At 35.5% G+C, this 25,835-nt stretch overlaps 1 protein-coding gene across 1 annotated transcript; it reads right to left on the minus strand.

Moving 5' to 3' along the window:
• Positions 1-604: 604 nt before the first annotated feature.
• On the minus strand, positions 605-25,835 carry LOC121997865 (TNF receptor-associated factor homolog 1b-like). Its single transcript, XM_042552531.1, has 12 exons — positions 25,661-25,835; positions 24,606-24,823; positions 23,780-23,891; positions 11,435-11,523; positions 11,270-11,338; positions 11,048-11,177; positions 9,383-9,541; positions 8,864-9,227; positions 8,484-8,596; positions 2,762-3,274; positions 2,504-2,687; positions 605-2,054 (listed from the first exon to the last, which is right to left on the minus strand). The coding sequence occupies exons 2-12, from the start codon at positions 24,790-24,792 to the stop codon at positions 738-740; spliced, it is 3,237 nt and encodes a 1,078-aa protein (XP_042408465.1). The 5' UTR covers positions 24,793-24,823; positions 25,661-25,835; the 3' UTR covers positions 605-737.

Genomic DNA, 25,835 nt, shown 5'->3' on the forward strand with positions numbered 1-25,835 from the left:
TCCAATCCAATCCCATTCTCATTCTCCTGTCCTTGAGCAAACCAACCGGCATGAAGCGAGTCGGTCGTCTTTTGTTGGCTCTAATTCTCGTCGTCTTCGGCATGGCCATGATGACGACAGAGGGACAATGGTGAATCCTTAACTACACTGCCACCGGAGCTAGAGGGCCTTGACTTAGTGGCGATCAAGGGGTACTGACTCAACTGGGCCTTGAGGTCGTAGCCTTAAATCCTATGGCACTCGTTGCATCTAAATAAATTTGACTCGTAGAACATTCCACATACCTAAAATGATATAACTGCAATTTAGACTTTAAGCGCCAGGAGATGCAAGAAAAAAAAAACGCGAGAACTAGAGTCCCTAAAAAAAGCTTTGACAAGGAACACAAGTTTAGATTGTTGTTATTGAATTTGAAAGAGCAATCCAAATATAACTTGTTACTTATTGGAAGAGCACTTCAACTAATCTACTACGATGGAGTTGTTTGTAAATACAATGTTGACACTCGAGGGTTTGTCATGGCATTTTAGGGCTCGGCTTCTCGGGCAATGTAAGTCACATAAATATCAATGGCAAACAAACCGAATCAAGGGGAATAGAAGAATCACTTCATAACGAAATTCTTTAATTTAAAAGGAAAAAAACGAACACGGAAACGTACAGCTCACTGCAAAGCTCATAAGAAAAGATTACCTTGATAACACCCGTTGATATGACAAAATAACCAATCCTAGTTCTCAAGGCCCATTAGCAGGACGATACAAATATCCATTCCCTACTCTTGTCAAATGGTCTCCAAGTTGGTAACGATATCCATTGCCGTCTCCTTCCCCTAATCGGAGCATCGATAGATCAGTATTCATGTAAGGCAAATGATTCCGCATCAACCCATCAAACTGGCCATATCTATTAGAATAAGGTGAAAACTCTGGCTGCTGAAGAAGTCCATCTCGCAGCCCCTGAAGAGGGTTACTGGAAGCACCATATGACCTAAGAACGCCCTCTTCATAGTACTGCTCAAACTGGTCATGCTGGCTGGAGGCGGTTGACAGATTGCCTGGTAAGGAGTACTGCCGATTGAAAGTATGAACAGGACCTCTAGCTGTACAACCAAAGTTTTGTTCATCGTCCAGCAAGTCATTGATAATATCAAGGTGAGGAAACTCCTCTGTTATGGTCCCTTGTACCGGAGAGGGCATAGTCCGCGAAGCAATCCCAACTAACTCTTTTTGCAACTTTCCATAAACATTGAATTTCTCCATATCATTATCCATCAAAGCTGAGCCATACCTCTGACTGCTGCTTTCACTGCTGCTGCTGGGTTTGTATTGGTTGCTATCCTTCCATAGGTGCTGGCTACGGACTGCTTCCACATTAAGGCACCCAAAAGTCAATCCAGGCCGAATCAACATTTGGTCCGTCCTTAAAGGCGTTTGAGGTGGAAGCTTTAATGGAGATGATAACTGCAATGGAGGAGACTGTGAGTATACAGCACTTTGCCCTGAGGAAGCATAAACATCGGTGGAACCTACCATCCTTGCACTTGTAGTTTTGCCCATTATAGCATTCCTATATGATTGAGGAACATAACTTGGGGCAGATGGAGACGGATCAGTCCCCAACCGACCAGCGGCACTAACCGAGCGGGAAAGTAGAGGTACTGCTTGGACAATGGGAGAAATAGATGCGGTGGACCTTGGTGCTGCTGTAAGAGGGGCACTGGATGGCCTTGACGTTGTATTGTCTTGGTGAGCAATACTATGTTTTGCCAGTGCATTTTGCTTCTGAGCTTCAGCCAGGGAACTGGAGGGCATTGGTTGAGATCCTGATGATGGAGCAAGAACCCTATCACTAAGGGCTGTGCTATTTGAAAGTTTCAAAGTTGGCTCAACTATATTGTTGGAAGCGCTGACAAGAGTGTCCGAGGTAAATGTTGCTGACTGCTTTAGCAGCTGAATAGAGTTGTTTTGCTTTTCACCAAGATTTGAACAGGACTGTCTCTCCACCACAACCTGATCTTTGGCCATTTGCATGTTTTGCAGAGAAAGGACCTGCTAAAATGACACAGTAACATTAAGTAAATAACTTTCAGAGTACCAAGTACCAACCTCAACTGTTTGTATATATATATAAATATAAAACTGAACCGAGAACCAGAATTGAATTTAGGGAGAAAATCAAAAGTGATTATTTGCTTCAGTTTAGCTCAGGTTCAGGTTTTTCAACTTTTCTGATAGCGCGCACACACACAGGTGCATGTGTTATAATGATATGTGTATTGTATGTGGGTATATCTATTATTTAAAGTAAATGCAGGTAAATCGCAACCATAACACAATTTCAAAATATATAAACCATTAAACTGAACCAAATTTGAAAAACAAATGTTAAACTTCCAAGTCAGTTCAGTTTGGTTTCCATATCAAGTCAGGTGAGTTGGAATTTTTGCCCATCCCTAATACATAGAACAAAACTGATAGTTCACTGTGGCAAAAAATTCTACCTTTTCAACTTGAATTTGCTGCTGTTGCATCTCAGTCTTCGAGGATGATTCTGTGAGTGCAGATTCTGGTTGGTCAACTTTGCTATCTGAGACATGATTTGAATTTCTATCAACAATAGTAGTTTCAGCTCGCACAGTCGAACTGATTCTGCTGTGTGTTTCTTTACGCCGGTGGTTCTTTCCTCTGCAGATACAGTTTTTAACACCTTAAACACAAGAGGTCTTACAATCAAAACTGAAGATTCACAAATTTTTTACCTGTTGGGAGATGATTGAGTTATATTGATTGGTGAAATGGTTCCTTTATATGCTCCAGTAATGAAAACAGAGGGGACGGAGTCAGTCGAACAAGTTGAGGAACTATCATCGATAATAGATTGGCTCCTCTTATCAATGTGCCCATTCTGGACATCACTGCCACTAGCTTCAGTGGTAAGATGAATTTCTGAAGTATCTGTATCCCAATTAATAGGACTGGCAGTTTGATCATCTAAATCAGGTTGAAGCATTTCGGTAGCAACATCTACAGTGTCAGAAATATCAGATGCATCTTCACATGCACCGATCTTCTTGATAGAATGTTCTACTGGCTCAGTATAGAATGAATCTGAAGTCCTTTCTTCTTCATAAGTTTCTTGCTGCAGTACTTCTTGCGCAAGATTACCCCTATCATATTTTCCCTTCTCTTTACCTTTTCGATTATTGCGCTTCTGCTTAGCCTGGAAGAAGAATAAGCAAAAAATAATGCAAGGTGCATTAAGCAAGAATCTACTTTAATGCTTCAAATGTAGAAAAAAGTTAGAACTTTAGTTTTTGTATCACATGCTAGCACTATTTCTCAATCTCTATTGACATCATAAAAGTTAGAACACCAAAAATATTTTATATATCAAATTTTATCTTATTTAAAAAATTTACATTTTAAATTAGTTTTTTAATTTTTTAAAATAATTAATTAAGTTAAATTAAATTAAAACTTTAAAAATTAGGGCCGAGTAAAAATGGATTTAGGGGCAGGTGGAGTCCACCAAATAGTAAACTTGGCGATTATGATCAAGTAGGTTCAAACTGAGTTTAGTTTAGATTTATTTTTATCAGTATAAATTAAACCAAATTTATATATAGAATAATTTGGTTCATCATAGTAATATAGTTTATAAGATTAGAAATTATACTCTATTTAATTTTCTTTTCAATCTTGGTCCTGCATTATTATATTTTTCCTTATACTCCTACATTGTTATACTTTTTCTTACAAAGGAACACAAAGAGGGAAAGGAATGGGAAAAAAAAATCGCGATGATGGAGATAAGGGATAAAAAAAATATATAAAAAGAGGGAAAATATGGGAATTGCAAGGCGCTGCTGGAGGCAACAACCTGCCGTGGAGGCCAGGGAGTCGTGAAGCATTGCCGGTGGCAACATCCTACCGTCATGGCTAGGCCTGGCCGCTATGAGGTCATGATAGTCACCCTTAGCTGAGGTCTCTCCTCGAAGCCATTGTCGCCGGGTGAAGAGCCTGCCACCAAGTGTTGGTGCGGAATAGTTCCAATGTCGATTAACAGGCAGAACAATAAATGCCTCTTGTATGTAGTGGCACAGCTTAGTATTTTAATTATTATTTTAAAACATTTAGTTTACAAAATATTTCTCCATTTAAGCTTCAAATTTAATCTAATTACATTTTCATACATTAGCACAATATTAGATGGAAACAATATTGTCTTAAGGAGATTTATTTTGACTATCATTGGTTAGTTCATCTAGTTTTAATGTGGAAAAAAAAGGAGCTTAAAGCTGGTCCTTGATGTCTATAGCTATAGAAAATATTGTTTGTCAGCTATACTAACTCTAACATTAGTAACAAAATTAGTATACATAGCTTTTATTACATTAATATAACTATTAGGCATTCTTTTCTTCTGTAAAATTTACCACAATAGTTTAGGATTCTACCAATAAAAATCCTATACAAATGAATACTTTTTTTTCTCTATATTTTTCCCTTGTCTTATCAAATAAATAGAATTTATAGTTGATCTTCCAAACATAAAATTAAATTGATTTTCAAGAATGGTGATTTCATCTGTTACTCAAAAATTAGAATAACATTGTATAACAGCTTTATTTTTATTAAAATGTTTGTCCTTCATTCTTCAAGCATCTTAATAATGATTTTTTTTAATAACTTAATAAATCAAATTATACTTTGATCTCATAAACTCTTCTTTCAAGCAATGCTAACAATAACATATACCATTAAACAAATAATAAACATGGTTCATCTAATGAGTCGTGCTTTAGCAAACTTGTAAACACAATATGTATCTAGTTGAACTTTGGACAGAAAATCGAGTTAACGAGCTCTTACAAAACAATATTAAGCTCAGTTATCATTGTGCTCAGTTCAAGCTCATTCATTTCTTTTTTTCAAAAAAGATGAGCTATGGACTCCAACTAGTTTTCAAAATACAAATGAATCCTCCTTTTTTTGCTTGGCTCAAATGTCATTTAATTCCGTGCATCAATCTAATGTTTGGACCTTTATCCTAAACAAGATAGAAGAAGACAAATAGACAAAAATCCATTCAGTATAAAAATCTTGGTCAAATGTTTCGCATAGGCCTAGTAATCCATAATGCAGTGCATAACTCATATACCAAGAAAAAGGCTCTTCCATAGATTGATGGCCAAGACTATCCCAACCACTAGACTGACTATATTTTGAGTAAGCCGGCCCAGTGGCTGGAATCGTATGTAACTATCTTCTATATAACTCAAGAAATATTCAACTACAACTTTAGAGAGGCATAAAAGGAGGTTGGCAAGTTAGCCTGCGAAAATGACAAACTAGATGATTTCATAGCTTAAACAAAAAAACTCTTTTTAGCTTAACTATAGCATATCTGATTTGGAAGAATATAGAGAGCAAGTGAATTTTAGTGGGGAAAAAGAGTCGCAGCTTATTTACAATTGTGAGGCTGTTCAAGATGCTACCAGTTACCAAGGGAAACTGAGGTCTGTATGATGTTGAAGAACCATGGATTATGAAAGACTAGAATAACTTGAAATCTTACATTTGAAACCAAGTAAAAAAAACTTAAATATGCTTATTATATCAGAAGAAAGAGAATAGACCACAATAACATTAGTTAGCAGGAAAATAGCAAGAATAAACAAGATTCAAATGACAATTTGACAAGAGCAGGAGTGATCACCAAGCAGAGAGCTTGGACAAGGTGCAGCTCTTGCAGGCTTCTAGGGCGTAGGGGGCAAAACCAAATCAGAACACACCCCAAAAGGGGAAACAATGGTAGGCCATGGATGTAAAATATGATTAAATATGTAATCCCAATTAAAGAAGGGGAGCCTGACACACTAGTAAAGTTGTGTCGTATGACCTAGAAGTTATGGGTTCGAGTCTCAAAGATAGTCTCTTGCTTTAATAAGACGGTGTACAATGAACTCTTCCTCGGGACCCCGCATTGGCAGGAGCTTCGTGGGTGGCCCTTTTATGTAATCCCAATAAAGAGATATCTTTTGGTAGAATTGACTAGGTTCTCCCTAGGAACTCCATATTTAAGTGTGATTGGTGTGAAGCAATTTCGAGATAGATGACCTCTTGTTAAGCTCCTCATTTTGGAGTCAAAATTTGCTGTCAATATAGGATGTTGGCTAAATTGGACAATAACTGGATGTTTGGATGTTGTCAAGTACATGCTATGTTAATATTGGTATCAAATTAAATCCCTTCTAGTAGTTGTGTGTGGTTCAAGAACTAGTGGAAGACAGAAGGCCTCTAACAACTCAATCTAATGAGGATAAGGGCGATGGCTAGGGAAGAGGGCTTTAGATAAGGTACAACTCCTAACAAGTTTCTAGGGCATGGACCATGGGTGTAAAGTGTCTTAAATAGATTAAAGATGAGTAATAAGATGTCTTTTAGTGCAAATTACTCAGGTACTCTGTAAGTCATGCTAGATGAGATGGGTGACCTCTCAAGAAGCTCCTCACCTCTATTGTGGAATAAGAATGTGAGTCAATATATGGAATGCCAGCTAAACCAGAAAATGTAATTTTTGAGTGCAGAGTGGCAGATTTTATACAAACACTATGTTGTGCATGCCAGATGATGTGAGGTTGAAGTTTCTGTTCGTTAGTTTATCAGGCCTATATAGTCTAAGAACTTTTTATTTACATGGAATCTATTGGGATTGACTGAAAAACTTGCAGTAATAAAGAAGCGTGGTTGAAGTAATATAGTAATACTACATGGTCACCAACCCAACACTCAAAATTTGCCCAAGTCACAGAGCCTTAACACAAGACTCCTAGACTCAATCAGTCAGATCAACACTATGGCCAACCTTACATTACTGAGAATGCAGGACTAATATTCAAGCTTACTATTGTACTTATGGATTGTACTTGGATAAGCTTTAGCTATTTTAAAGGGATGTCCTGCTCGAACACAATTGTGAAATTAACATGGAACCAAAAAGCAGGTTAATTTACATATAATAGCAATTCACAGCTGAAGTATGTTAAAATGTAATCCTTATGAATCGCAATCTCAAAAAAAAAATCCAGCAGATAAGGTGGACTGATGTTTAAGCACAAATATTTATAAGGACTACAGAATGTTACTCAGAAAAAGCCTTGATAAATATTGAAATTTAAATAGGAAAGCAAAAAATTATAAGCCTGTGATGAGAGACGAGTTTTGAGAATGTCGTGTGATAAACAAACGGTAGAAAATGCATAAGTTCATAAATTGCAGTGTTCACACTTCATACACACATCTAATCAAAACAGTTTCCAAGATGGAATTATAAAAATATTACCTTTCACTGATTTGACTTCTAACCAAGGTTTAAAATTCGACCCGTGCTAAAATTTCGGTCTCAGACTGGAACGATACGGTTTCGATATCATATCGTACCGTGCTAATATAGTTTCGGTATTTTTTTATTTATATATAATAATTATAAGATAAATATGTTTATAGTGTATATAAAAATAAGTTGTATATTGATTTTTTATAAGTTCTCAATTATTGAACAATTTAATATTGTTAGAAAAAATAATTAGAAATAGTTTTATTTAAATAAAATTGATATATCAATAATTCGAATTAAAATGGATCTATCTATAATAATAAGTATATAAATTAATATAAGATATTACTTTATATATAATAATAATTATATAAATTAACTATTTATTCATTTAATTAATTATTATTAAATAATATATATTTTAAATAGTAAAAAATATTAAAAAAATATCAGAATATAAATATTATTTATTAGATAGAATTTTTAAAGAATTTTTTCTAATTTTAAATTAAATTTAAAATAAAACAAAATATTAAAAAAATATTAGAAATTTTTAAATAAAATTTAAAACATTTAAAAAAAACAGAATATTAATTAATAAAATTTATTAAATTTATTTTAATTTTAAATATATTTTATTAGGATAATTTTATTAGCATTTATAAAAGTCTATTGGTAATATCACACATCCTTAGAAATTATTTAAATTAATTAAATAAAATAATTATTTATCGAAAAAAGAAAAAAAAACACAATCGCACAAATCGCTCACCCGCGATCGTCGCAGGGGCGTCCGGCAACGCCTGAAGCATTGTCAGAAGCATCCGGAAGGGTCCGGCAGTGCCGGCACCCTGCCGGCGTCGCCGGCAGGGTCGTCCGGCGTTGCCAGCAGGGACCGCAGGGTCATCACGACATTTAATTCCTTGCTTCTAACTAAGATGTAAAAGTATATAAAAATAATATTTATGATAGACAGGTGAAAAGTTTCTTTTCCTTTTAACTAGAATTAGGCTTTGATTTGACTTCTAACTAAGATGTAAGTATATAAAAATAATATTTATGATAGACAGGTGAAAAGTTTCTTTTCCTTTTAACTAGAATTAGGCTTTGATTTGACTACAAGTAAAATGATTGCTTGTTACCTAAATATGTGGACTAAGACAAAAATTTCAATAGTTCTACGGCCAAGCTCCATAAGCCGCCTTTCATCACGGTCTAAAGAATCCTTAATAGACTCATCTCCAGAACTCCCTTCCTGCATATTTTGGTTAATTAAAATATTTAGATATGGATGGCTGGAAAAAGGTATTTCATTGCCATGATGACTTCTAATGTATACTAGGAAATCATGTCCATAATGTGAAACAATAACTTTTCATAGGACAAACTGCTCAACAGATAATAACCAAACAAAATGTCCCACATATATGAATAAATTATATGTATCAGTGTGTGTAGAATTGCAAAACAAGAAACTCATATGTCAGCACATGTACATGTACCATAGGACGCCATCTCTTACCTTTGTACGGTTCTGTAAACACTTGTCATCTTTTGAAGGCAAAGGTTGATTGGGCAAAAAGTCAGATACCACTCTTTCAATCAACAAAAGGATATCATCAGTCAATACAGACACATCTTTATTAACATGAACCACAGGCGCTGGTAATTCTTCTAAATCTGCTGATTTAGATCTCCCTATCAAATTTTTGCTCTGAAGTTCCAGAGCTTTTAACCCACTGTACAGGGAATCCATAACCAAAGTAGATGTGACTTCCTTCTCTATGAAAAAATGCTTGACTATTACTTTCAATATAGCATCTGTCTTGTCTCTTGACATACGCCGCCTACTGCATGGATCAATGTCTAGCCAAAAGGCTCTAAAACTGCAAAATCCAAGTAAAATTCAACACAATATTGCACCCAGGGAAAGAAAATCTTAGGATACTAAAATCTATACAAACCAGATGCAATTAAAAATAGATACAAATGAAGTTCATGATTCACAAAGAAAGTTAAAAAAGATCAGTAAAATGCATACCTGGACCACCTTACTTTATCTTCAATGAACTTGCTAAGCTTCCCTATCCTCTCTTCTAGAAAACGCCGACAAATTAGTTCTACATTTGACAAATACACTCGTACCAGTTCCCTTCTATACAGCCCATCAAGACAACGGAAAGGCTGATCTGACTTCTCCCTAAAAAAATCAAATTCAGATGTGAAAAATTATAAAAATCAGCAAACATAGACATAGTGATGAAAAGCTATGGTACAAAAAAAAGTAAAATATCCGTAGTCAAAATCCAACCAAAACAAAATTATACAACTATAGCAAAGAAACCATAATAAGAACTTAGAATATAAGATTAAACAAGTAAAAGTACAGCTCTCAACAGAGATATCACATTAGGCATTCATACACCATGCATAATAAAAGCATGGGTATTAAAATTTCATTGTAATAATAAAGGGATAAAATTGTGTTTTGGGATCACAAAATAATCAATACACTATCTTCTAGCATAACACCAAATGACCAAATTTAATGTGGGACTAAGCTATAATCTTATAACTCTAATACCTACATAAGATAGAGAATATATAAAAGGGCAGCCCGGTGCACGAAACTCCTGCCATGCGGGATCCCGAGGAAGGATCCATAGCCTATGACGCAAAGTAGAAAAAAGCCTGCAAGTGAAAAACCAAAACTAATAAGCCACTCAATGAAAAATAGACATGCAAAACCAATGTAGCAATTGAGAAACTTTTACATGCACAACAATTTGGACTGAAGTTTGTGATGAATTTTCAAAGGAGTTAGATATAATCTTCATATAATCTTCTTCCTTAACTCTCCCTTCATGGTGGACATATCATAAGAAAGCTTACAACCATTAAGTGACAAATTGTGAGGGTTGTAGAGAGGATCAGACGGATGAAACAACAGAAGGAAGAGAGAAGAAACCCTAGGAGAGGCAGAGGCGACACCGCCATGAGAGTAGAAAAGAAAGGCCAGTGAGATGACAAAAAAACAAAAGGAATTGCATCGTGGAGAGGGAGAAGAATGACAACTAGTAAAGAATACATGATGATGGTGATGTAGAAGAACAAGTAACATTATTGAGAAGGAAAGGTCATGCCATCACATGAAACCCCAGTGTCTTCTAAAGGGGATTCAAGAAGAAAATCCTTAATCCAAGAGAATCATGCGAACACCAAATTAAGAAGATAAAATTACATTGTATTAAAGTCAAAAGACAACTATTATTACTACAAAAATATAGAGTGACTCTAACATAACATCAAATTTTCAAATGACAAATGTAATAAGAGAACTGTTAACTTAACAATTTCAGATCACAGGGTTTAAGTTAGCTAGTCATAGTCATAGTCCCATATGATACATCAAAAGGGCAAGTATTATACTCTAATATGAATCTTTAAGGTATATCAAAAAATCCATTGGTTTCAAATATCTAGACACATTGCTATACAAAATATGGAATACTAGAATATATCAACAAAAAAAAACTCTTTAACACTTGTTATTCCCTTTTCTGTCAACAAGCATGGTCTATATTACTTGAACGATAATACAACATATGTAACACAAGGAAGCTTTCTTTTTAACTATGACATCCATTCAAGTAGAAAAATCAAGTTAGAAATAATGTTAGTGTGGAAGCAGTCACAAAACAGAAACCTTATAACTTGAACTTGAGCTTTGATAACAAGTGTGTCAGCAACAATAAAACCATCAAAAACTTTTGATAGCTCCATAAACTTTTTCCAACCCCAATCATGCTCCTTCTTCCAAAATCTGTGTAATGTATCTGCAAAATTTCTTATAAGGATAAGCTCCTGCTAAAGATTAGTAAAACTTAATAGAATACCTGCAAGTTCATATTGTCGGACATTGACTAACCAGAATACTTGGATTTCTTAGGATCTTTATTGACTACAGCTATTGTGAACTGTGCAAAATGGCTCCACCCTGCCAATACGTGAAGTACAAAGGCACAAGTTCAGTACTAAAATTAGAGATTAATCTGTGTAAACCAATAAGAACACCAAAAATTATGTTGAAAACCTGGTAGAAGTTTGTCGTGGTTAGCAACACAAAGAAACAAAGAAAGATGATTGCACACATCGCAACCCTGAGGGTAGATCAAAATGTACCTGTGAATTCAATCAAATATTTAGAATAAATGGAGAATGGCTATTTTCTCAGCAGAGTGCATTAAGAAGCTATATCTATAGCACATTATGGTAAAATCTGGATAGAACACAGCTATTAATAATGACAAGTATATCGGCTAACATCACTAGTCTGTTGAGGAAGCTGACCATCAAGAAGTTCAAAACGAAATGAACTGGGATGGAAAGTAGTGGTAGTTGACCTAAGTAACCAATTACTGAAAAATCAAATTAATGTAACTAAAATAATTTAATTAATTTGAATAATACTAGTGATATAAACTTGCATATTAATTGGTGATGTAGCAAAAAAAATATTAATCAATATAATAAAAATAATTTAGATATTATTCGTGATATATGTTGGAACCCCGAGTGATTTGGTGTGGTCATGGGTTTTGATTTTTGGACAAAAGGTTTAAGTTAGTCATTGCATTATGGTTTAACTTGTGCATCTAAGTGTGTACTCAATGGCTCAAGCTCCAAGTTAAATATGAGAAGGGTGGTATGGGACACTCAAAGGACCGTAGGATGGGGAGCATCGAAGGCAACTGTACCAAGAAGCAAATGACGCAAGTAAGCATGAAGGATGACATGCGAAAGGAACCGACGAGCTCAATGCATCTGAGAGACAAGAAACTTGATGGGAGAGTACCCAGGTGGAGTAAAAAGGATGACACAGAAAGGGAGCTAGAAGGCTCATGCATCCAAGGACAAAAAGCATGGTGGAAGACTACTAGAGATGGCAACTACCGTAAGTTAAGGGTTGAGCAAACTAGTAATTGGGTGAGGGTAGAACTCAATCTAGGCAAACCCGACCATTAGATGGGCCAAAGTCAAATTAACAAGTCGACTAGAGCAATCAACCGAGGGTACCTAAACTAGTCAACTACAAACTTACAGTAAGTTTGTATTAAGTGGTGCAATCGACTAATAATTTATGTGCAATCGACCAAAATTTTATTATAAGTCAACTGCAAGGGATATTTGTGTTATCGCACGAAAATATCTCAAACTATGGGACTCGATTAAATCAGTCGACTAATGGATGATGTCCAATTGATTGATGATTTGAGATTGATGACCTTTGATGAAGGAGTCGTTGGTTGTAAATCAAGAGAAACGATCACACCAGTCAACTAAAGATGGGCAATCAATAGACCGATAGTACCCGGATGAAGACGCCATTCATCATATGAACTAGTCGCAAGCAAGAGAAATGATCATACCATCAACCGATCGTGTTTTACCAATCGACTACTGGATGCCACATCAGCAAAGTTGTGCCAGAGAAGCACTGTGGACGAGGTCATTGCAAGAGTTCAAAGGTTTGAAACAAAGCATCATCTTCCCTCTACAGAAAGCCCTAATTTTATTCATTGTCATTGAGCATTATCGCTTTATCCCACCTCTTTGTAAAAACTCCTGTAAACGTTGATATTGTACAATTTATCAAAGAGGAGAAAAATAGTAGATTCTGGGAGTAATTATCTGAAAGGGGTATAGGCCATGAACATATTGATTATGGAGAATCGTAAACCACATAAGTAATGCATACGATGGTATGTGCTCTATGTTTTTCTTGTATTCCGCTGCTAATAATTTTTTGTGACCTTGCTGAGATCGCAACAAGAGAAGTGGAATTTTAAATTTGCAAACATGTATGCTATTCCTCTAGTGATCAAACACACCAACATGGGACCAACAATATAGCCTTGTGTATAAATTAATGGGGATAGGTATCATGAAGTCAAACCCAAATAGCATATAACGTCACGTACATAAGTTTAATGGAGAGATAAGATCCAAAGTCATGTGGCTAAACCCATGTAGACGATGACAGATAACCCATGATTTTGTTCTGTGTTAATTGTCATGGGTGAAATATCTCATTCCAACAATTAATCAAGGGCAAAAATCAAAAGGGCACCTATTTTTTTCCAAATCATCAAAAGGCGCCCCACTTTGATTTTTTATCATAAAGGCACCCCCATATCTTGTAAAATGACACAATTATCCTCCACTATATTGTTTTCATTATTATCTCTCTCTTATATTGGCCTAAATTCTGAACCTGGAGCACATTGTAACTTGTAGCAACTACAATTTCGTAACGGCTACAATATGGTGGAAAAAAAATTAAGACTAAAATTGTTCGGAGCCTCTGAAAAAGATTTAAACAACGTTATTTGAGCCGAAAACGGGATGTTACAAGTTTCAACATCTAACCAGTTGTAGATAAATGAGCTTTGATTTGATATATTGTGCATCTCATGCTTCAACCTGAGTCAAAAGTTATAGTTTCTCAAAGTTAAAGATTTAACATTTGAGTTGTAGTAGTTAGGAAACTGTAGTAGCTACAATTTCGTAGCTACTACAACTGAGTTGCCATATAGTTGTAGCAACTACGGTGTCGTAACTATTATAACGTGAATGTTAAACCATAAACTTTGAGCGACCATAAGTTTTGACTCGGGTTAAACCACGAAACGCATAATATATCAAATCGAAGCACGTTCAAAGATCTACAACTGATTACAGGGTGGAACCCATAATAGCCCGGTTTCAAACTCAAAAAAAAATATCATTTAAATCATTTTCGAAGACTTAAAACAATTTGTCTTAAAAAAAAACTCATGTTATAGCAGCTACGAATCATAACTGCTACAACTGTGATAGTTCAGTTGTAGCAGCTAAGGAATGGTAGTTGCTACAACGCGCCCCATGTTTAGGATTTAAACAGGAAATATAGGAGAGCGATAATAATGAGAACACTGTAATATAGGATAGTTGTGTCATTTTACAAGGCGGTGACGCGCACTTTTAACAAAAAAAAAATCAAAGTGGGGCGTCATCTTGATGATTCCAAAAATAAAGGGCCCTTTTGATTTTTGCCCATTGATCAATAAACGCAAGACATGAAAATGTGTCTTTGCTTCTCTACTCATTTGAAATAAAATGACAATTTGCTCTTTCCCACCCCGACCCAATTGAGGCTACCTCACCCTATCCAAAATGTAAATGGTGTGGACTTGAACCTGAATATATGAGGGACAAAAATGCGAGAGAATTGATTTCCCCCTCCTACTCTATTTGTGTCGCTTGAATTTAGTTTACAATATATATTTTATAAATAAAGAAATATTTTATTTTATATTTTATCACTCCAAAATAGACCCACATGAGAAACAAAGTGGGAAGAAACTTCTTGCTCCTTTGGTATTTCCCCCTCAACTTTTATTATTTAGGGTTGGGCATAGGCACTAGTGCAATCCCCACTAGCATGATTAACACATCTCATTCTAGCCCGGGAACACCTTTAGCTTGGATCAAGATTTTAAACTATGCAATTGCAAAACACTTTTCATGTAAAAATTTACTTTTGTCTGGCATTGAATTTATCATTTATCTACTTTTATATGATATGATGGTATTTTTTTTTATCATTTTTGGATATTTTACTATTTATTTTATTTATATGTATGATATACAATTGAATTTTTAAAGATATATTGACAATAATATATTCAATGTGAAAAAAATGGATTACTAATAAAAATTAATATTTAGAAATTTATTTATACATACATTAATATTAATAGGTGGGTAAATTAATACCAATATAAATTAATAATTATATTTTTAGAAAAATATGTGGAAAAATTAATTGGCTGTAATGTTAGACTAATTTTCACAAATTTACAAAACAGTTTTTAGAGAAAGGCTCCATAAATTGAGAAAAAAAGGTTAGTAATTTCTTTTAAAATTTAAGAGTCAAATGTATTTTGGTTGTCAATTTAATACAAATATATTTGGCTATAATTACCGGCTTTGGCCAATACTTTAAAAAAAAATGCTAGCCTTTTTTTGTTTGATAAATGACATTCACTAACCATGGCCATGGATTATCGGCCACCTTGCAAAATTTTTTGGTAGATAAATCATAATTATCAGCCAAATAATAAATTACTGATTATTCTTTTGATTGATAATTCATTCATTTCTTGGTGTGCCATCCTATCGCTATTCTTTGTTTTTTTTAATCTCAAATGTTCTCTCACTCTTTATTCCATGCTAAATCTTTCTTTATCTCTCTCTGAACTCTTATCTCTTTCTGCTCCCTACTCTAATATACCAAACCCAGCATACATTCTATACAAGTCACATGCAACCACCATCCCTCCCTTCCCCATTAACCAATATAGATTATTCCTTTATGCATGAGCAACCACGGGCAATCAAGCTGCCATCAGATCGTGAATAGAAAAGAAAGTGTCCCCTCGGGGCGGTGCGATGGTTAAGACATGGGGTGTTGTCACATGAGGTCTTGGGGTCGAAACTCGGCGTGACCGAGCATAACCTCCCCCATGTCTTGGCCATTTGCATTAATGGCTAGTAGCCATCCGTGATTTATCTCCTCCGTGTTAGCCTAGGGACGGGTTGGCAGGGGCGCTGGGGCGAGCGAATCGCCTTTTGCCACGTGAATAGAAAAGAAAGCACCTTCCACGCTCGTCAGCTAGTTAGGGCTCAAGCCAGTGTTCATATTAATCACGTAATCATGTATGTACAATTTGTATGTGCACCAACCATGGACAATAAGTTCCAACAAGCCATATTAAAACTTTTTAACGAAAATGATAGAAGGCATTGTGGGCAATATACTCAACGTGCCTAAAAATGAGTAAGAACAAAAGAAGTGATCAGCATAAATTGCAACAAAGACGGAATAAGTGAAAGCCATCCGTGATGACATATGCGGGATGGACAAGGGTGAGATGAAACAAAAAATTTCAACAAATGAAATAATTTTAATAGGAGAAGATCTAATGGAAATGTAAGGATTAAGAAATAAGGATATGACAGGGTGCATGGGGGTTATGATTTTAGAATAAGATATGAACAAAAAGAGGTATATTAGATTTCGTGATAGCATATAAACCTATAATAACTAATATATTTTTCAAAAAGAGAGAAGAGCGCCTAATTACATTCAAAAGTGAAAACAATAAATTATAAATTAACTTTCTTATGGTCGGAAAGAAGAGAAGAAAAAAATTTATAAAGATTGCTTGGTACTAACCACCCAACATACATTAATGATGTTAGATACGCGCCTTGACAAGTGTGAAGTATATAGGATTTTCATCGTATTTTCGCACTACATTCAACCCACTTTTGCATACATGATCTAAGATAACTTGCCTTTATGCTTGATTTACATGTTTTATTGATCCTAGATACTGCTCTTGTGTATTTTGGATGACAAGAACGAAGATTGGAGCGAAATGGAGAGCGAAAAGACCTAGCCAAAGAGCCCTGCCCTGCCACGAGCGATCGTGGCTAGCACCACAGCCCATGGCAAGGTCTGCCTCCCCACCATGATGTGCTCATGGTAAGCGCCACGAGCCATAACAGCTTCGGCCACCGCACCACGGGTCATGGCAGGCTCGACAGCCACACCACGAGCGCCCATGGTTAGCACCATGGGTCGTGGCCGCCAATCTAGAGATTTCTTGTGCGACACAGCCGCCCGTGTCTAGTGGCACAAGTCGTGTCACGCGACCGACCTTAGCGCCTATAAAAGAGGATTCGATGGGATCGGCCAAGGGGGCTAAAACAAGGGAACTTCGCCCCCTCTAACATTCCATCCACCTCCAGCGCAAGAAACTACTCCAAATACTTCTCCCTGAGCATCTCTTAACTCTATTCTCTAATTTGATTGTATGAATGCTTTTATTGTAGTCTTTGGATTGTAATACCTTTGTTATGGAGTAATTCTCATGATTCTAGGATGTAGGGAGTGACCCTTTTGTTATGTGAACATCTTTTCGATTAATCTATATGTTTGCATGTTTCTTGTTTGAGAAAATGTGTGTTTATGGCCCGACTCTACCGTATTAGCACGATTTCGATGCCAAAAGCACGAAGTTCATATCCCACGAGGGATTGGGGATGAACAGAAAGGAGAACCCGACCCTCCAACCTATAGAAAACCGAGACACGAAAAGTCGGATATGAAAGTGTAACCCGGTTTGCCGCGAGGAGTCCTAGGCCACCATAGAGCTTAATGGATCAAACATAATTCATTGTAGAACATGATTAGGGTTGATATGTTGTTGTAGAAGCAAAAATTCACATCGGATATCATAAGATGATCTACCTACATAACTGCCCATTGAGGATGGGAAACCAAACATAGATTAGGTGTTTACATTCATTTAAGTGAAACTGAAGTTCTAGAATTGCCCTTCACTCCCGAACCAGCTTTGATAACCCTATGCTCTCTCTCTCTCTGATCATCGCTGTCACTTCCTGTGATCTCTCTGCTCTCTAATCTAGATCACTCTAACCTCCTTCCGTGATCTCTCTGCCTCCCCCTCACTTCTCTCACTCTTTACTTCTCTCTCTCTCTTCTCTCAATTTCTAGTTTTCAAGCACTCGTGAACCAACCTTTAACTTCGTTGTGCCTGTGAAGTTAACTAGTGTTTAATCAACAATCCCTGTGGATTTGATCTTATTATTACTTGACGACACTCAAGAATAGTATCAATGCATGACACCTAAGACCAAGTAGTGGAAGTTAAAGGATAAAAAGTAAAATATCTTCAAGAGAGGGGAGAAACACAAGTATTAAGAGAAATACATACCAATTTGAATATGACATGGGATAAAATGATATTAAATTTGAAAATAATAGTCAAAAGCATACTCGAATAAGAGGACGATCACCACCAAAAATTTAATAGTGGAATGAGAAAGTACGCGAGAAACTAAAAAAAATTGTCCTGTACATTCGTAGGAATGAAGAAAACTTTAAAAGGTATGTAGTAGCCCCCCAAAAAAAAAAAGTCATTGAAGCCAAGAATGAGGCTTTTGAATCCTTGTATAAATAACTTGATACAAAAGAAAGAAAAAGGAATATCTATAGAATAACTAAAGCGAGAGAGAAGAAAACAAGGGATCTTATCCAAATAAAATGTATTAAAGATGAATCCAATAGGGTACTAGTAAGTATGAGGATATAAAGGAGAAATGGAATAGGTATTTTCATCAACTCCTTTTTAATGAAAGTTTAGGTGACCAACTTAGTTTAGTAAATTTAAGTTAAGCAAGAGGAGGCATAGAAATTTAAATTTTTATATTAGAAAACTCAAATTTTACAAGTCGAACAGCATTAAATGGATGAAAAATAGAAAAATAATTGGACTGAATTTATTTCAATATAAGTATGAAAGTGCTTAGAAAAATAAGATATTGAATAACTTATGAAGTTATTCAATCTAATAATAAGAACAAAGAAAAATTTTATCAATGGATGATAAGCATTTAGTCCCTTGTATAAAAACAAAGAAGACATACAAAATTATGAGAATTATATGAATATTAAGTTAATAAGTCATACCATAAATTTTTAGAAAAAACTAATATTAAAAATTATTAAGGAGACAAAGGTAATCAAAAATAATAATTTGAATTCATGCCTTAAAAGTCGATGACAAAAGTTATACTCTCTCATACAACTAATTCAAAAGTATAAAAAATAAAAAAAAAAACTATTTATTGACGTAGAAAAAAGTTATGCCACCTTCAAATGTAGAAAATTCTAGAAAAGAAATGTGTAGGCATAGCTTATATTGAAACTAGGATACGTACGAAAATGTGATGATAAGAAGACTCCGAGTGGATCAACTAATGAATTTCATATAAAAATAAGGTTGTATCAAGGATCAACTCTACGTTCAACTCACTAGACACATCATGGTGCATGTTATTTGCAAATGACATTGTTTTGGTTGATTAGACACGAAAAAGGGTAAATGTTAATCTCGTAGCTTGGCGGAAGAAATTGAACGTTAAAGATTTTAGGCTTAGTAAAGATAGAATATATAAAATTTGAGTTAAAGGATGTTTTATTCAAGACACTAGTAGGATGGTTAAAATGAAAGAGGGTGGCACGTGTCCTTTATAATCATAGCGTACCGATAAAGCTTAAAGAAAAGTTTTTCAAAATGACAATTAAATCTGTTGTGTTATATAAAACTAAATGTTGGGCTATGAAGCAAGCACACGAGTCCAACATGAGAGTCGGAGTTGCACTTATTGAGGGAAAACTCCAAAAGATATGTTTAAGATAGTAAGACATGTACTTAAGATCAATAAATGCCCAATTTGGTAATGTTGACAAATACGCACATTACTAAAGGAAAAGGAAGACCAAAACTCGATTAGTAACGATTAAAAAAGATAAAATTCATTAAAGCATAAATGAGGATATAGTAACAATTGAGCCCAAAGGATTCATATAACCAACCTCACTTATTGAGATAAAGGCTTAGTAGTTGTTGTTGATGAAGTCAACTAAATAATCACCTCAAGATTAAATGAAAATGAACTAAAGGTTTTGTAGTAGTAGTTTTATTACATCATCAATTGACTACCAATCGACTGCTACTAAAATTGGATCTATTAATAATTCAAAATATGAATAAAGTGTTGACAATGGTTGAATTAGACTAGCTACAGTGTAGTAGTCAATTGTAAGGAAGATAGCAATTGATTAATAAGCAAGCAATCAATTGGACAATGGTTAATAAGTAGACAGCCGACTGAAGGACAACAAATAATCAACTGATCAACAAATTTAAATCACAAACAAAAGTCCCTATGCAAGTGGTTCAGATATGTTCGCGAGGGTTATTAGGCGAGTGTTGCTATATTCCAGAGCCTTCAAAGAGCAAACAAAACAACCAACCAAGCAAGAGACCTTTCATTTGATTTATATATAGAGTTTGTATTTGCTTGTATTTATTTATTTTTCTTATATATGTTGGGAGACGAGGTTACTGTCCTTCAACTCCAAAAGCTATCTTAAGAGGAGAAAAATAGCATTGTTACCGAGATTGATCCACCAACGGATCCATCAATCTGATCCAACACATTGATGTTATAGTTGTTGATTCATTTTTTTCTTAAGGACAAAATTTGAAATATACTAAATGATCAAGTATATTAGATCCCAACATCTTTGACACCATAAGCACACGATTCACAAAGCAAGAAACAAGAGTGAAGTTGCAAAACAATAACGACCACAATTAAATCTCTAGACTATGAGAAAAAATTGACACACCAAACAAAGATATCACTAACAAAGACTTTGATCGCCTACTCATTGAACCAAGAGAATCATTGACAAGGATTTGATGGGGGTGAGAAAGTTATAAACTTAGCTCGACTCCCAAAAGATCATAGTGGGAGTACTTGAAGTCGGTGAAATAAGGGAGAGATTACCATGAGTGGAAATAGCAACATCCTTAAATGGATTTGATAAACTTAACACTCTAGTCATAGTAGAAAGACATCCTGATAACAAAATGAAGGACATTGTTACTACTGAAACTATAATTCCAATAAATAAGGGAATTTATTAGACATTGGTTTATAATTGGGCAAAAATTATAATAATGCCCTGATCATGCAAATCATTTATCCAGGTGATAAGGAGATGATATGCCTGACCTTTGGGCTCGACGCCCGAGTCCCCCTGTTGGAATCGCACACAACCTCATCCAGCAGCACTTCACGGTCCAAAAGAGCATAAATACATTCTCAGTTGTTACCCTCATCCCTCTGAAGTGCTCCTTGGTTGAGGCCTAAACTAATGTTGCAATGCATGGCACTACAACTGGAAGAGTGGGATGCAATCCTTATGCAGATACCAATATCAACTCTAGTCATTAATCTATCAATCTTTACCTTCTTCCTCATAAAATTTGTAACGAGGTCATCAGAAGAAAGAGATTGGTGTTTAACTTTGTATAAGATTATAAGTCGTTACCTATAAATAGTGGTGATAGACTGTGTTGGGGAGATCTTTTTCTTATCTTCTATTAAAGCAACCCACAAAGGAGAAAGAGAGGTCAATGGAATTTAAACAGGAGAATAAATTGCTAGTTGATGGAGAATGGTGTAGTTCTTAATGCATTCAATATGATCTAATGAATTAAAAAAAAATACTAATCTGAGATATCAAACTTGAAACGACAGACATTTATTCAACATTGAAAATGTTCAGTTTTTATTTATATTATCATCGGCATCTATTGTAGAGGATGTGCAGTCATTGAGTTGCAATTGTTCTATAACAGAAGATGTGTAGTAATTCATCTAATTCTGTTATGATTTTGATATTGTAGCAGGTGCAAAAAGTAGGGCATCTTTATTTTTCCCATAACCTAAAAAAACTGCCAGTTTTCACAATCTAGCCATTCCTGAAAACCTTGGTATACGTTATACTAGTGTTGTTTATTCATTATTTTTGTGAAGGAACAACTCGTAGCAGGCATAGACAAAATGCACATACAAGGGAAAGTTTTTCCACAGCCTTGGAAAAGCTAAACGGTTTGTGTGCAATCTATAGACTTGTAGAATGTTAAATTCTTCATCTTGTCCAAAATCCACAATTTCCTTATTTAATGGGGACATAACATGTAAGTTGATGCAACAATATGTGTGAGCAGATATTCATATCTTATCTTTGTGATGGTTTTGCATAAATTTTGGAGAAACTAAACAGTTCCAGTAAAAACAATTTTTTCCAATTCATCCAATCTCCATAATTTAGTCAAACATAATTAAAGAATAACAATTCAGAGCAATAATACTTGTGTGCATATACTCAGATACTTTTGGATGTTTTTTGCCCACAGTAGAAAATTAAACAATTTCATTAAAACTGCTCCCTTTCAATTCTGCTCAGTTCGTCACAAATCAACATTATCAACAAATATAATTTAAATAATCATATAATTTAGGGTAATAATTCTTGTGTGCAACTCTAGATAGTTTTGGAATGTTAACGCTTATAAGCTAGAAACGCTGAATAGTTTCAGGGAGGCTATTGAGTTGTAATTCTTTTCAGTTGAAGGGATGGGGATATGTTTAGGCACTGGTGCTCCTTTGATAAAAAAAAAAGGACATCACTTTGATTATTTCAATAAATAGAGCAATATTATGATTTCCCCCTGTATAATCTTTCTCTATCCATATAAACTATTGTACAATAAGAACTAAGACAATAAAATTATCTTCTTGATCTTATTTATCTCTTCTGTTCTCTCAATCTCACATTCTCTCTCTCTCTCTCTCTAATCCCTTCTCAATCTCTCTTTATCCCTTTCTCAACATCACTCTCTTATTTCTCCCTCCTCTCTGCTCCAGGATACCAACACCCAGTACATCACCTCTGCTCCAGTAAGTCGCTTACTCCCGCCTTTCACCATTCACCAACACAAATTCTTGTTCTACAGAAGGGATAGCAACTGATGCTAGAAGTTAGATAGTTCCAGGTAAGAATAGCAAAAGGATTCCATCCCATTGGCAAGACCTAGTTCAACAAGCAAAATTCACCTTCGTACTAATGACCATTCTAACATAAGATACAGCAACGAAGCATTTAGAAAAGCATATGCATTAAACACTTCTTTAACGTAAAGAACCATTCTGAGGGGCAGTTGCTGCAACTAAATATCCCTCTTTCTTTATAGATTTTTCTACTTATTATCCTTCTCTACAAACATGATCCGTATTATCTACTTAATCCAATATGTTGTTTAAACTATAAAATAAAACATTCAACCTTTTTTTATCAAAAAATATATAAAGCACAAAACACTTACACAAAATTAACACGTGGCGATAAGAGACTAGAATGGCAAGTTGGCATAGGCAATTCAACCTATAGACAATGAATCTGTGTAAAAGTCTTTATTTTATTAAGAATCAGTTTTATTCCATATGGATCCACATTGCTACAGGACACCCTACCACTTGCAACAACATACATACAAGATTTGTGGAAGGTAATAAAATTTTTCAAAATCAAATTTTTTGCAACAGTGAATTTGAAGTTAGTATAAGCAAATTGGCATAGCAAATCTTTTTGAAGTTGCAGAACAAATATTTGGAAGCTAAAACTAGAAAATAACATGAAATTCTTATAGCTACCACGAGCTTCAGAATTTCATGGTATAGTAATACACTAGAATTCTTCGAAGTTGGTAGGTGCTTGGTTATTGAAACAAAACTCTTAGCCTTGTATATTATGAAATACAAACTTTAAGTAGATCAAATACACCAAATTGGATGTCAAAGAAAGCACAAACTGAAAAATAATGGGGGAAAAAATAAGCAGATGAAATGATCAATGATTGTAATAGAATGAAAATTAAACATATACCATTTGTAACCACCAATTTCAAATACATCACTTCTCAATTCTCTTTTATTGATGGTTGAGAAATTTTCAATCCTCCATGTAAATCTTCCATAGAGATCAGAAGGCTTTGGTCCTACAAAAGGAGATACAAAAGAGGTTCGATCACGGTATTAAAGAGCCAATGTAGGATGCAAAAAGCAAAATTTGCAGGAACAAGTATGGAATCAATATAATGAACAAAAAGCAAGTTTCTTGGAAGAGGAAGTAAACCAGATGCACCATTTTTTTCAGCTAGAAGATTGCTACAACTAATTGATTCAGAAGTCTTCAGGGTCTAATACTCTAATTATATCACCCACCAAAGCAGAAAGACCAATGGGTATCAAGAAGAATCAATAATGAGAATAAAGAAGAATCTAAGACAACATATCATTGCATTATCAAAGATATGTAAGACCTGCATGCACATCGAGCCTATGAATACAAGAGCAAACGAAGAGCTGTACGCTGCTTCCTTGTTTAGCATGTTAACGATCAAAATTTCTTGGCACATAGGTGTTATTTGTTTATGAATCTGTGTAACAATGGAAGATCATTAATTCCAAATGACTAGCTTAATTCAGCTATAGCTTCATAAAAAGAATCTTTCGATGCAAGCATAAAGATTTTGGCGCATGAAGACTAAAGTCAATCAGCAAGCACACTTGTATCTAAAGAGACCAATCTACATTGGCCTGGTGAACAAGAACCTCCAGTTATTAACAAAAACTAATGCTAATTACATGATGGGCTAAGGAAGAAACTTGGGAGGAGAAACAGCAAATTGAGGGGGGGTAGCGAGACGCACCGCAGTCATCATCATCATCAGTATCCCAATAAGGAGGTGAAGTGGAAGTTATTCCATTTTCAACTTGTTCAGAAGATCGCCATTCAGTGATGGAGTCCCCAGATGGGCAACGCTGCTCATTCAACATCCCATCTGTAACAGAGGGCCTAAGGCTCATTCCCGAATTCTCTGTTATATTTTCGGCCATTGCCAACTTACTTCGTCCTGCACTCCTTCCACTGCAAGCATAAATTATATATATTTATTTTTCAAAAAAGTTAGATACGGAAGAGGAAGGACACAAGGCAAAGAGTATAGAGTATAAAAAAGCAGGGTATTTATTTATTTATTCCACTTTTGCAATTTGAAGTGGTAAGTAAACCATTTGATTTAGATAAGACGGGAGGTAAATGAAACTTAAACAGAAAATCCTCCAGCATGCGACCGAGAAGTTTCGGAAAAAAGGGAGAAATCAAGAAGACAAACACAATTTTATTATCAAAAGCTACCATATTGATGAAAACCTCAATCTACCAAACTCTCTCACATTTTGATTCCTTATAGTTAGGGAACCATACATGATACATCGATTGAAACAGACATTTTGGGAGGAGGTGAAGGAGGTGAGGGGAGGGAAGGGGAACTTTTATCCTCCCTTACCCCTCAAATCTCAAATGGCCTATTTACTTACACCCCGATTTGGGATCCCTTTCCTTTCCTTTCCCTCCCTCCCCTTCCCTTTCCATTAATGACCTCACCCCATCCAGCAGATAAAAGGAAAAAGAAAAATCAACGTGGGAATCAAGAAAAAAATATTGACCGACACATTCCAATTAAAACACTAGCCTATTCCTTGTTCTCCATAATCATAAACCTCCAAACTCAAATCAAAAAGTGAAGGACCGAAAATCGACATCTCCTTCCCTAGCGGCATCCCCTGCCGCACAATCGACCTCCCTCAAAACCAAGACCAAGGTGGGAATCGGGCAAGACGTTTCGCCGATTTCAGAATCGCATCGAAACAAGCGAATCCGCCGCCGCGAGTTCGAAACCGAAAGTAGATCTAAATCGGCTACCTGGAGGCTGTGCCGAGGCGCGGCGGAAGCGACCCGAAAGAGCTAGCTCGAGAGGGAAAAGCCTTGCCCCCGCCCGCCTGCGAGGGAGAGCGCGAGGGGCGAGCGAGAGAACCCGGAGAAAAGCGAGATTGGGGGACACGGAAAGGCCGAAGAGACAGACCGTAGTAAAAGGGGA

Source organism: Zingiber officinale, chromosome 1A (assembly GCF_018446385.1).
Source record: "Zingiber officinale cultivar Zhangliang chromosome 1A, Zo_v1.1, whole genome shotgun sequence".
NCBI lineage: Eukaryota > Viridiplantae > Streptophyta > Magnoliopsida > Zingiberales > Zingiberaceae > Zingiber > Zingiber officinale.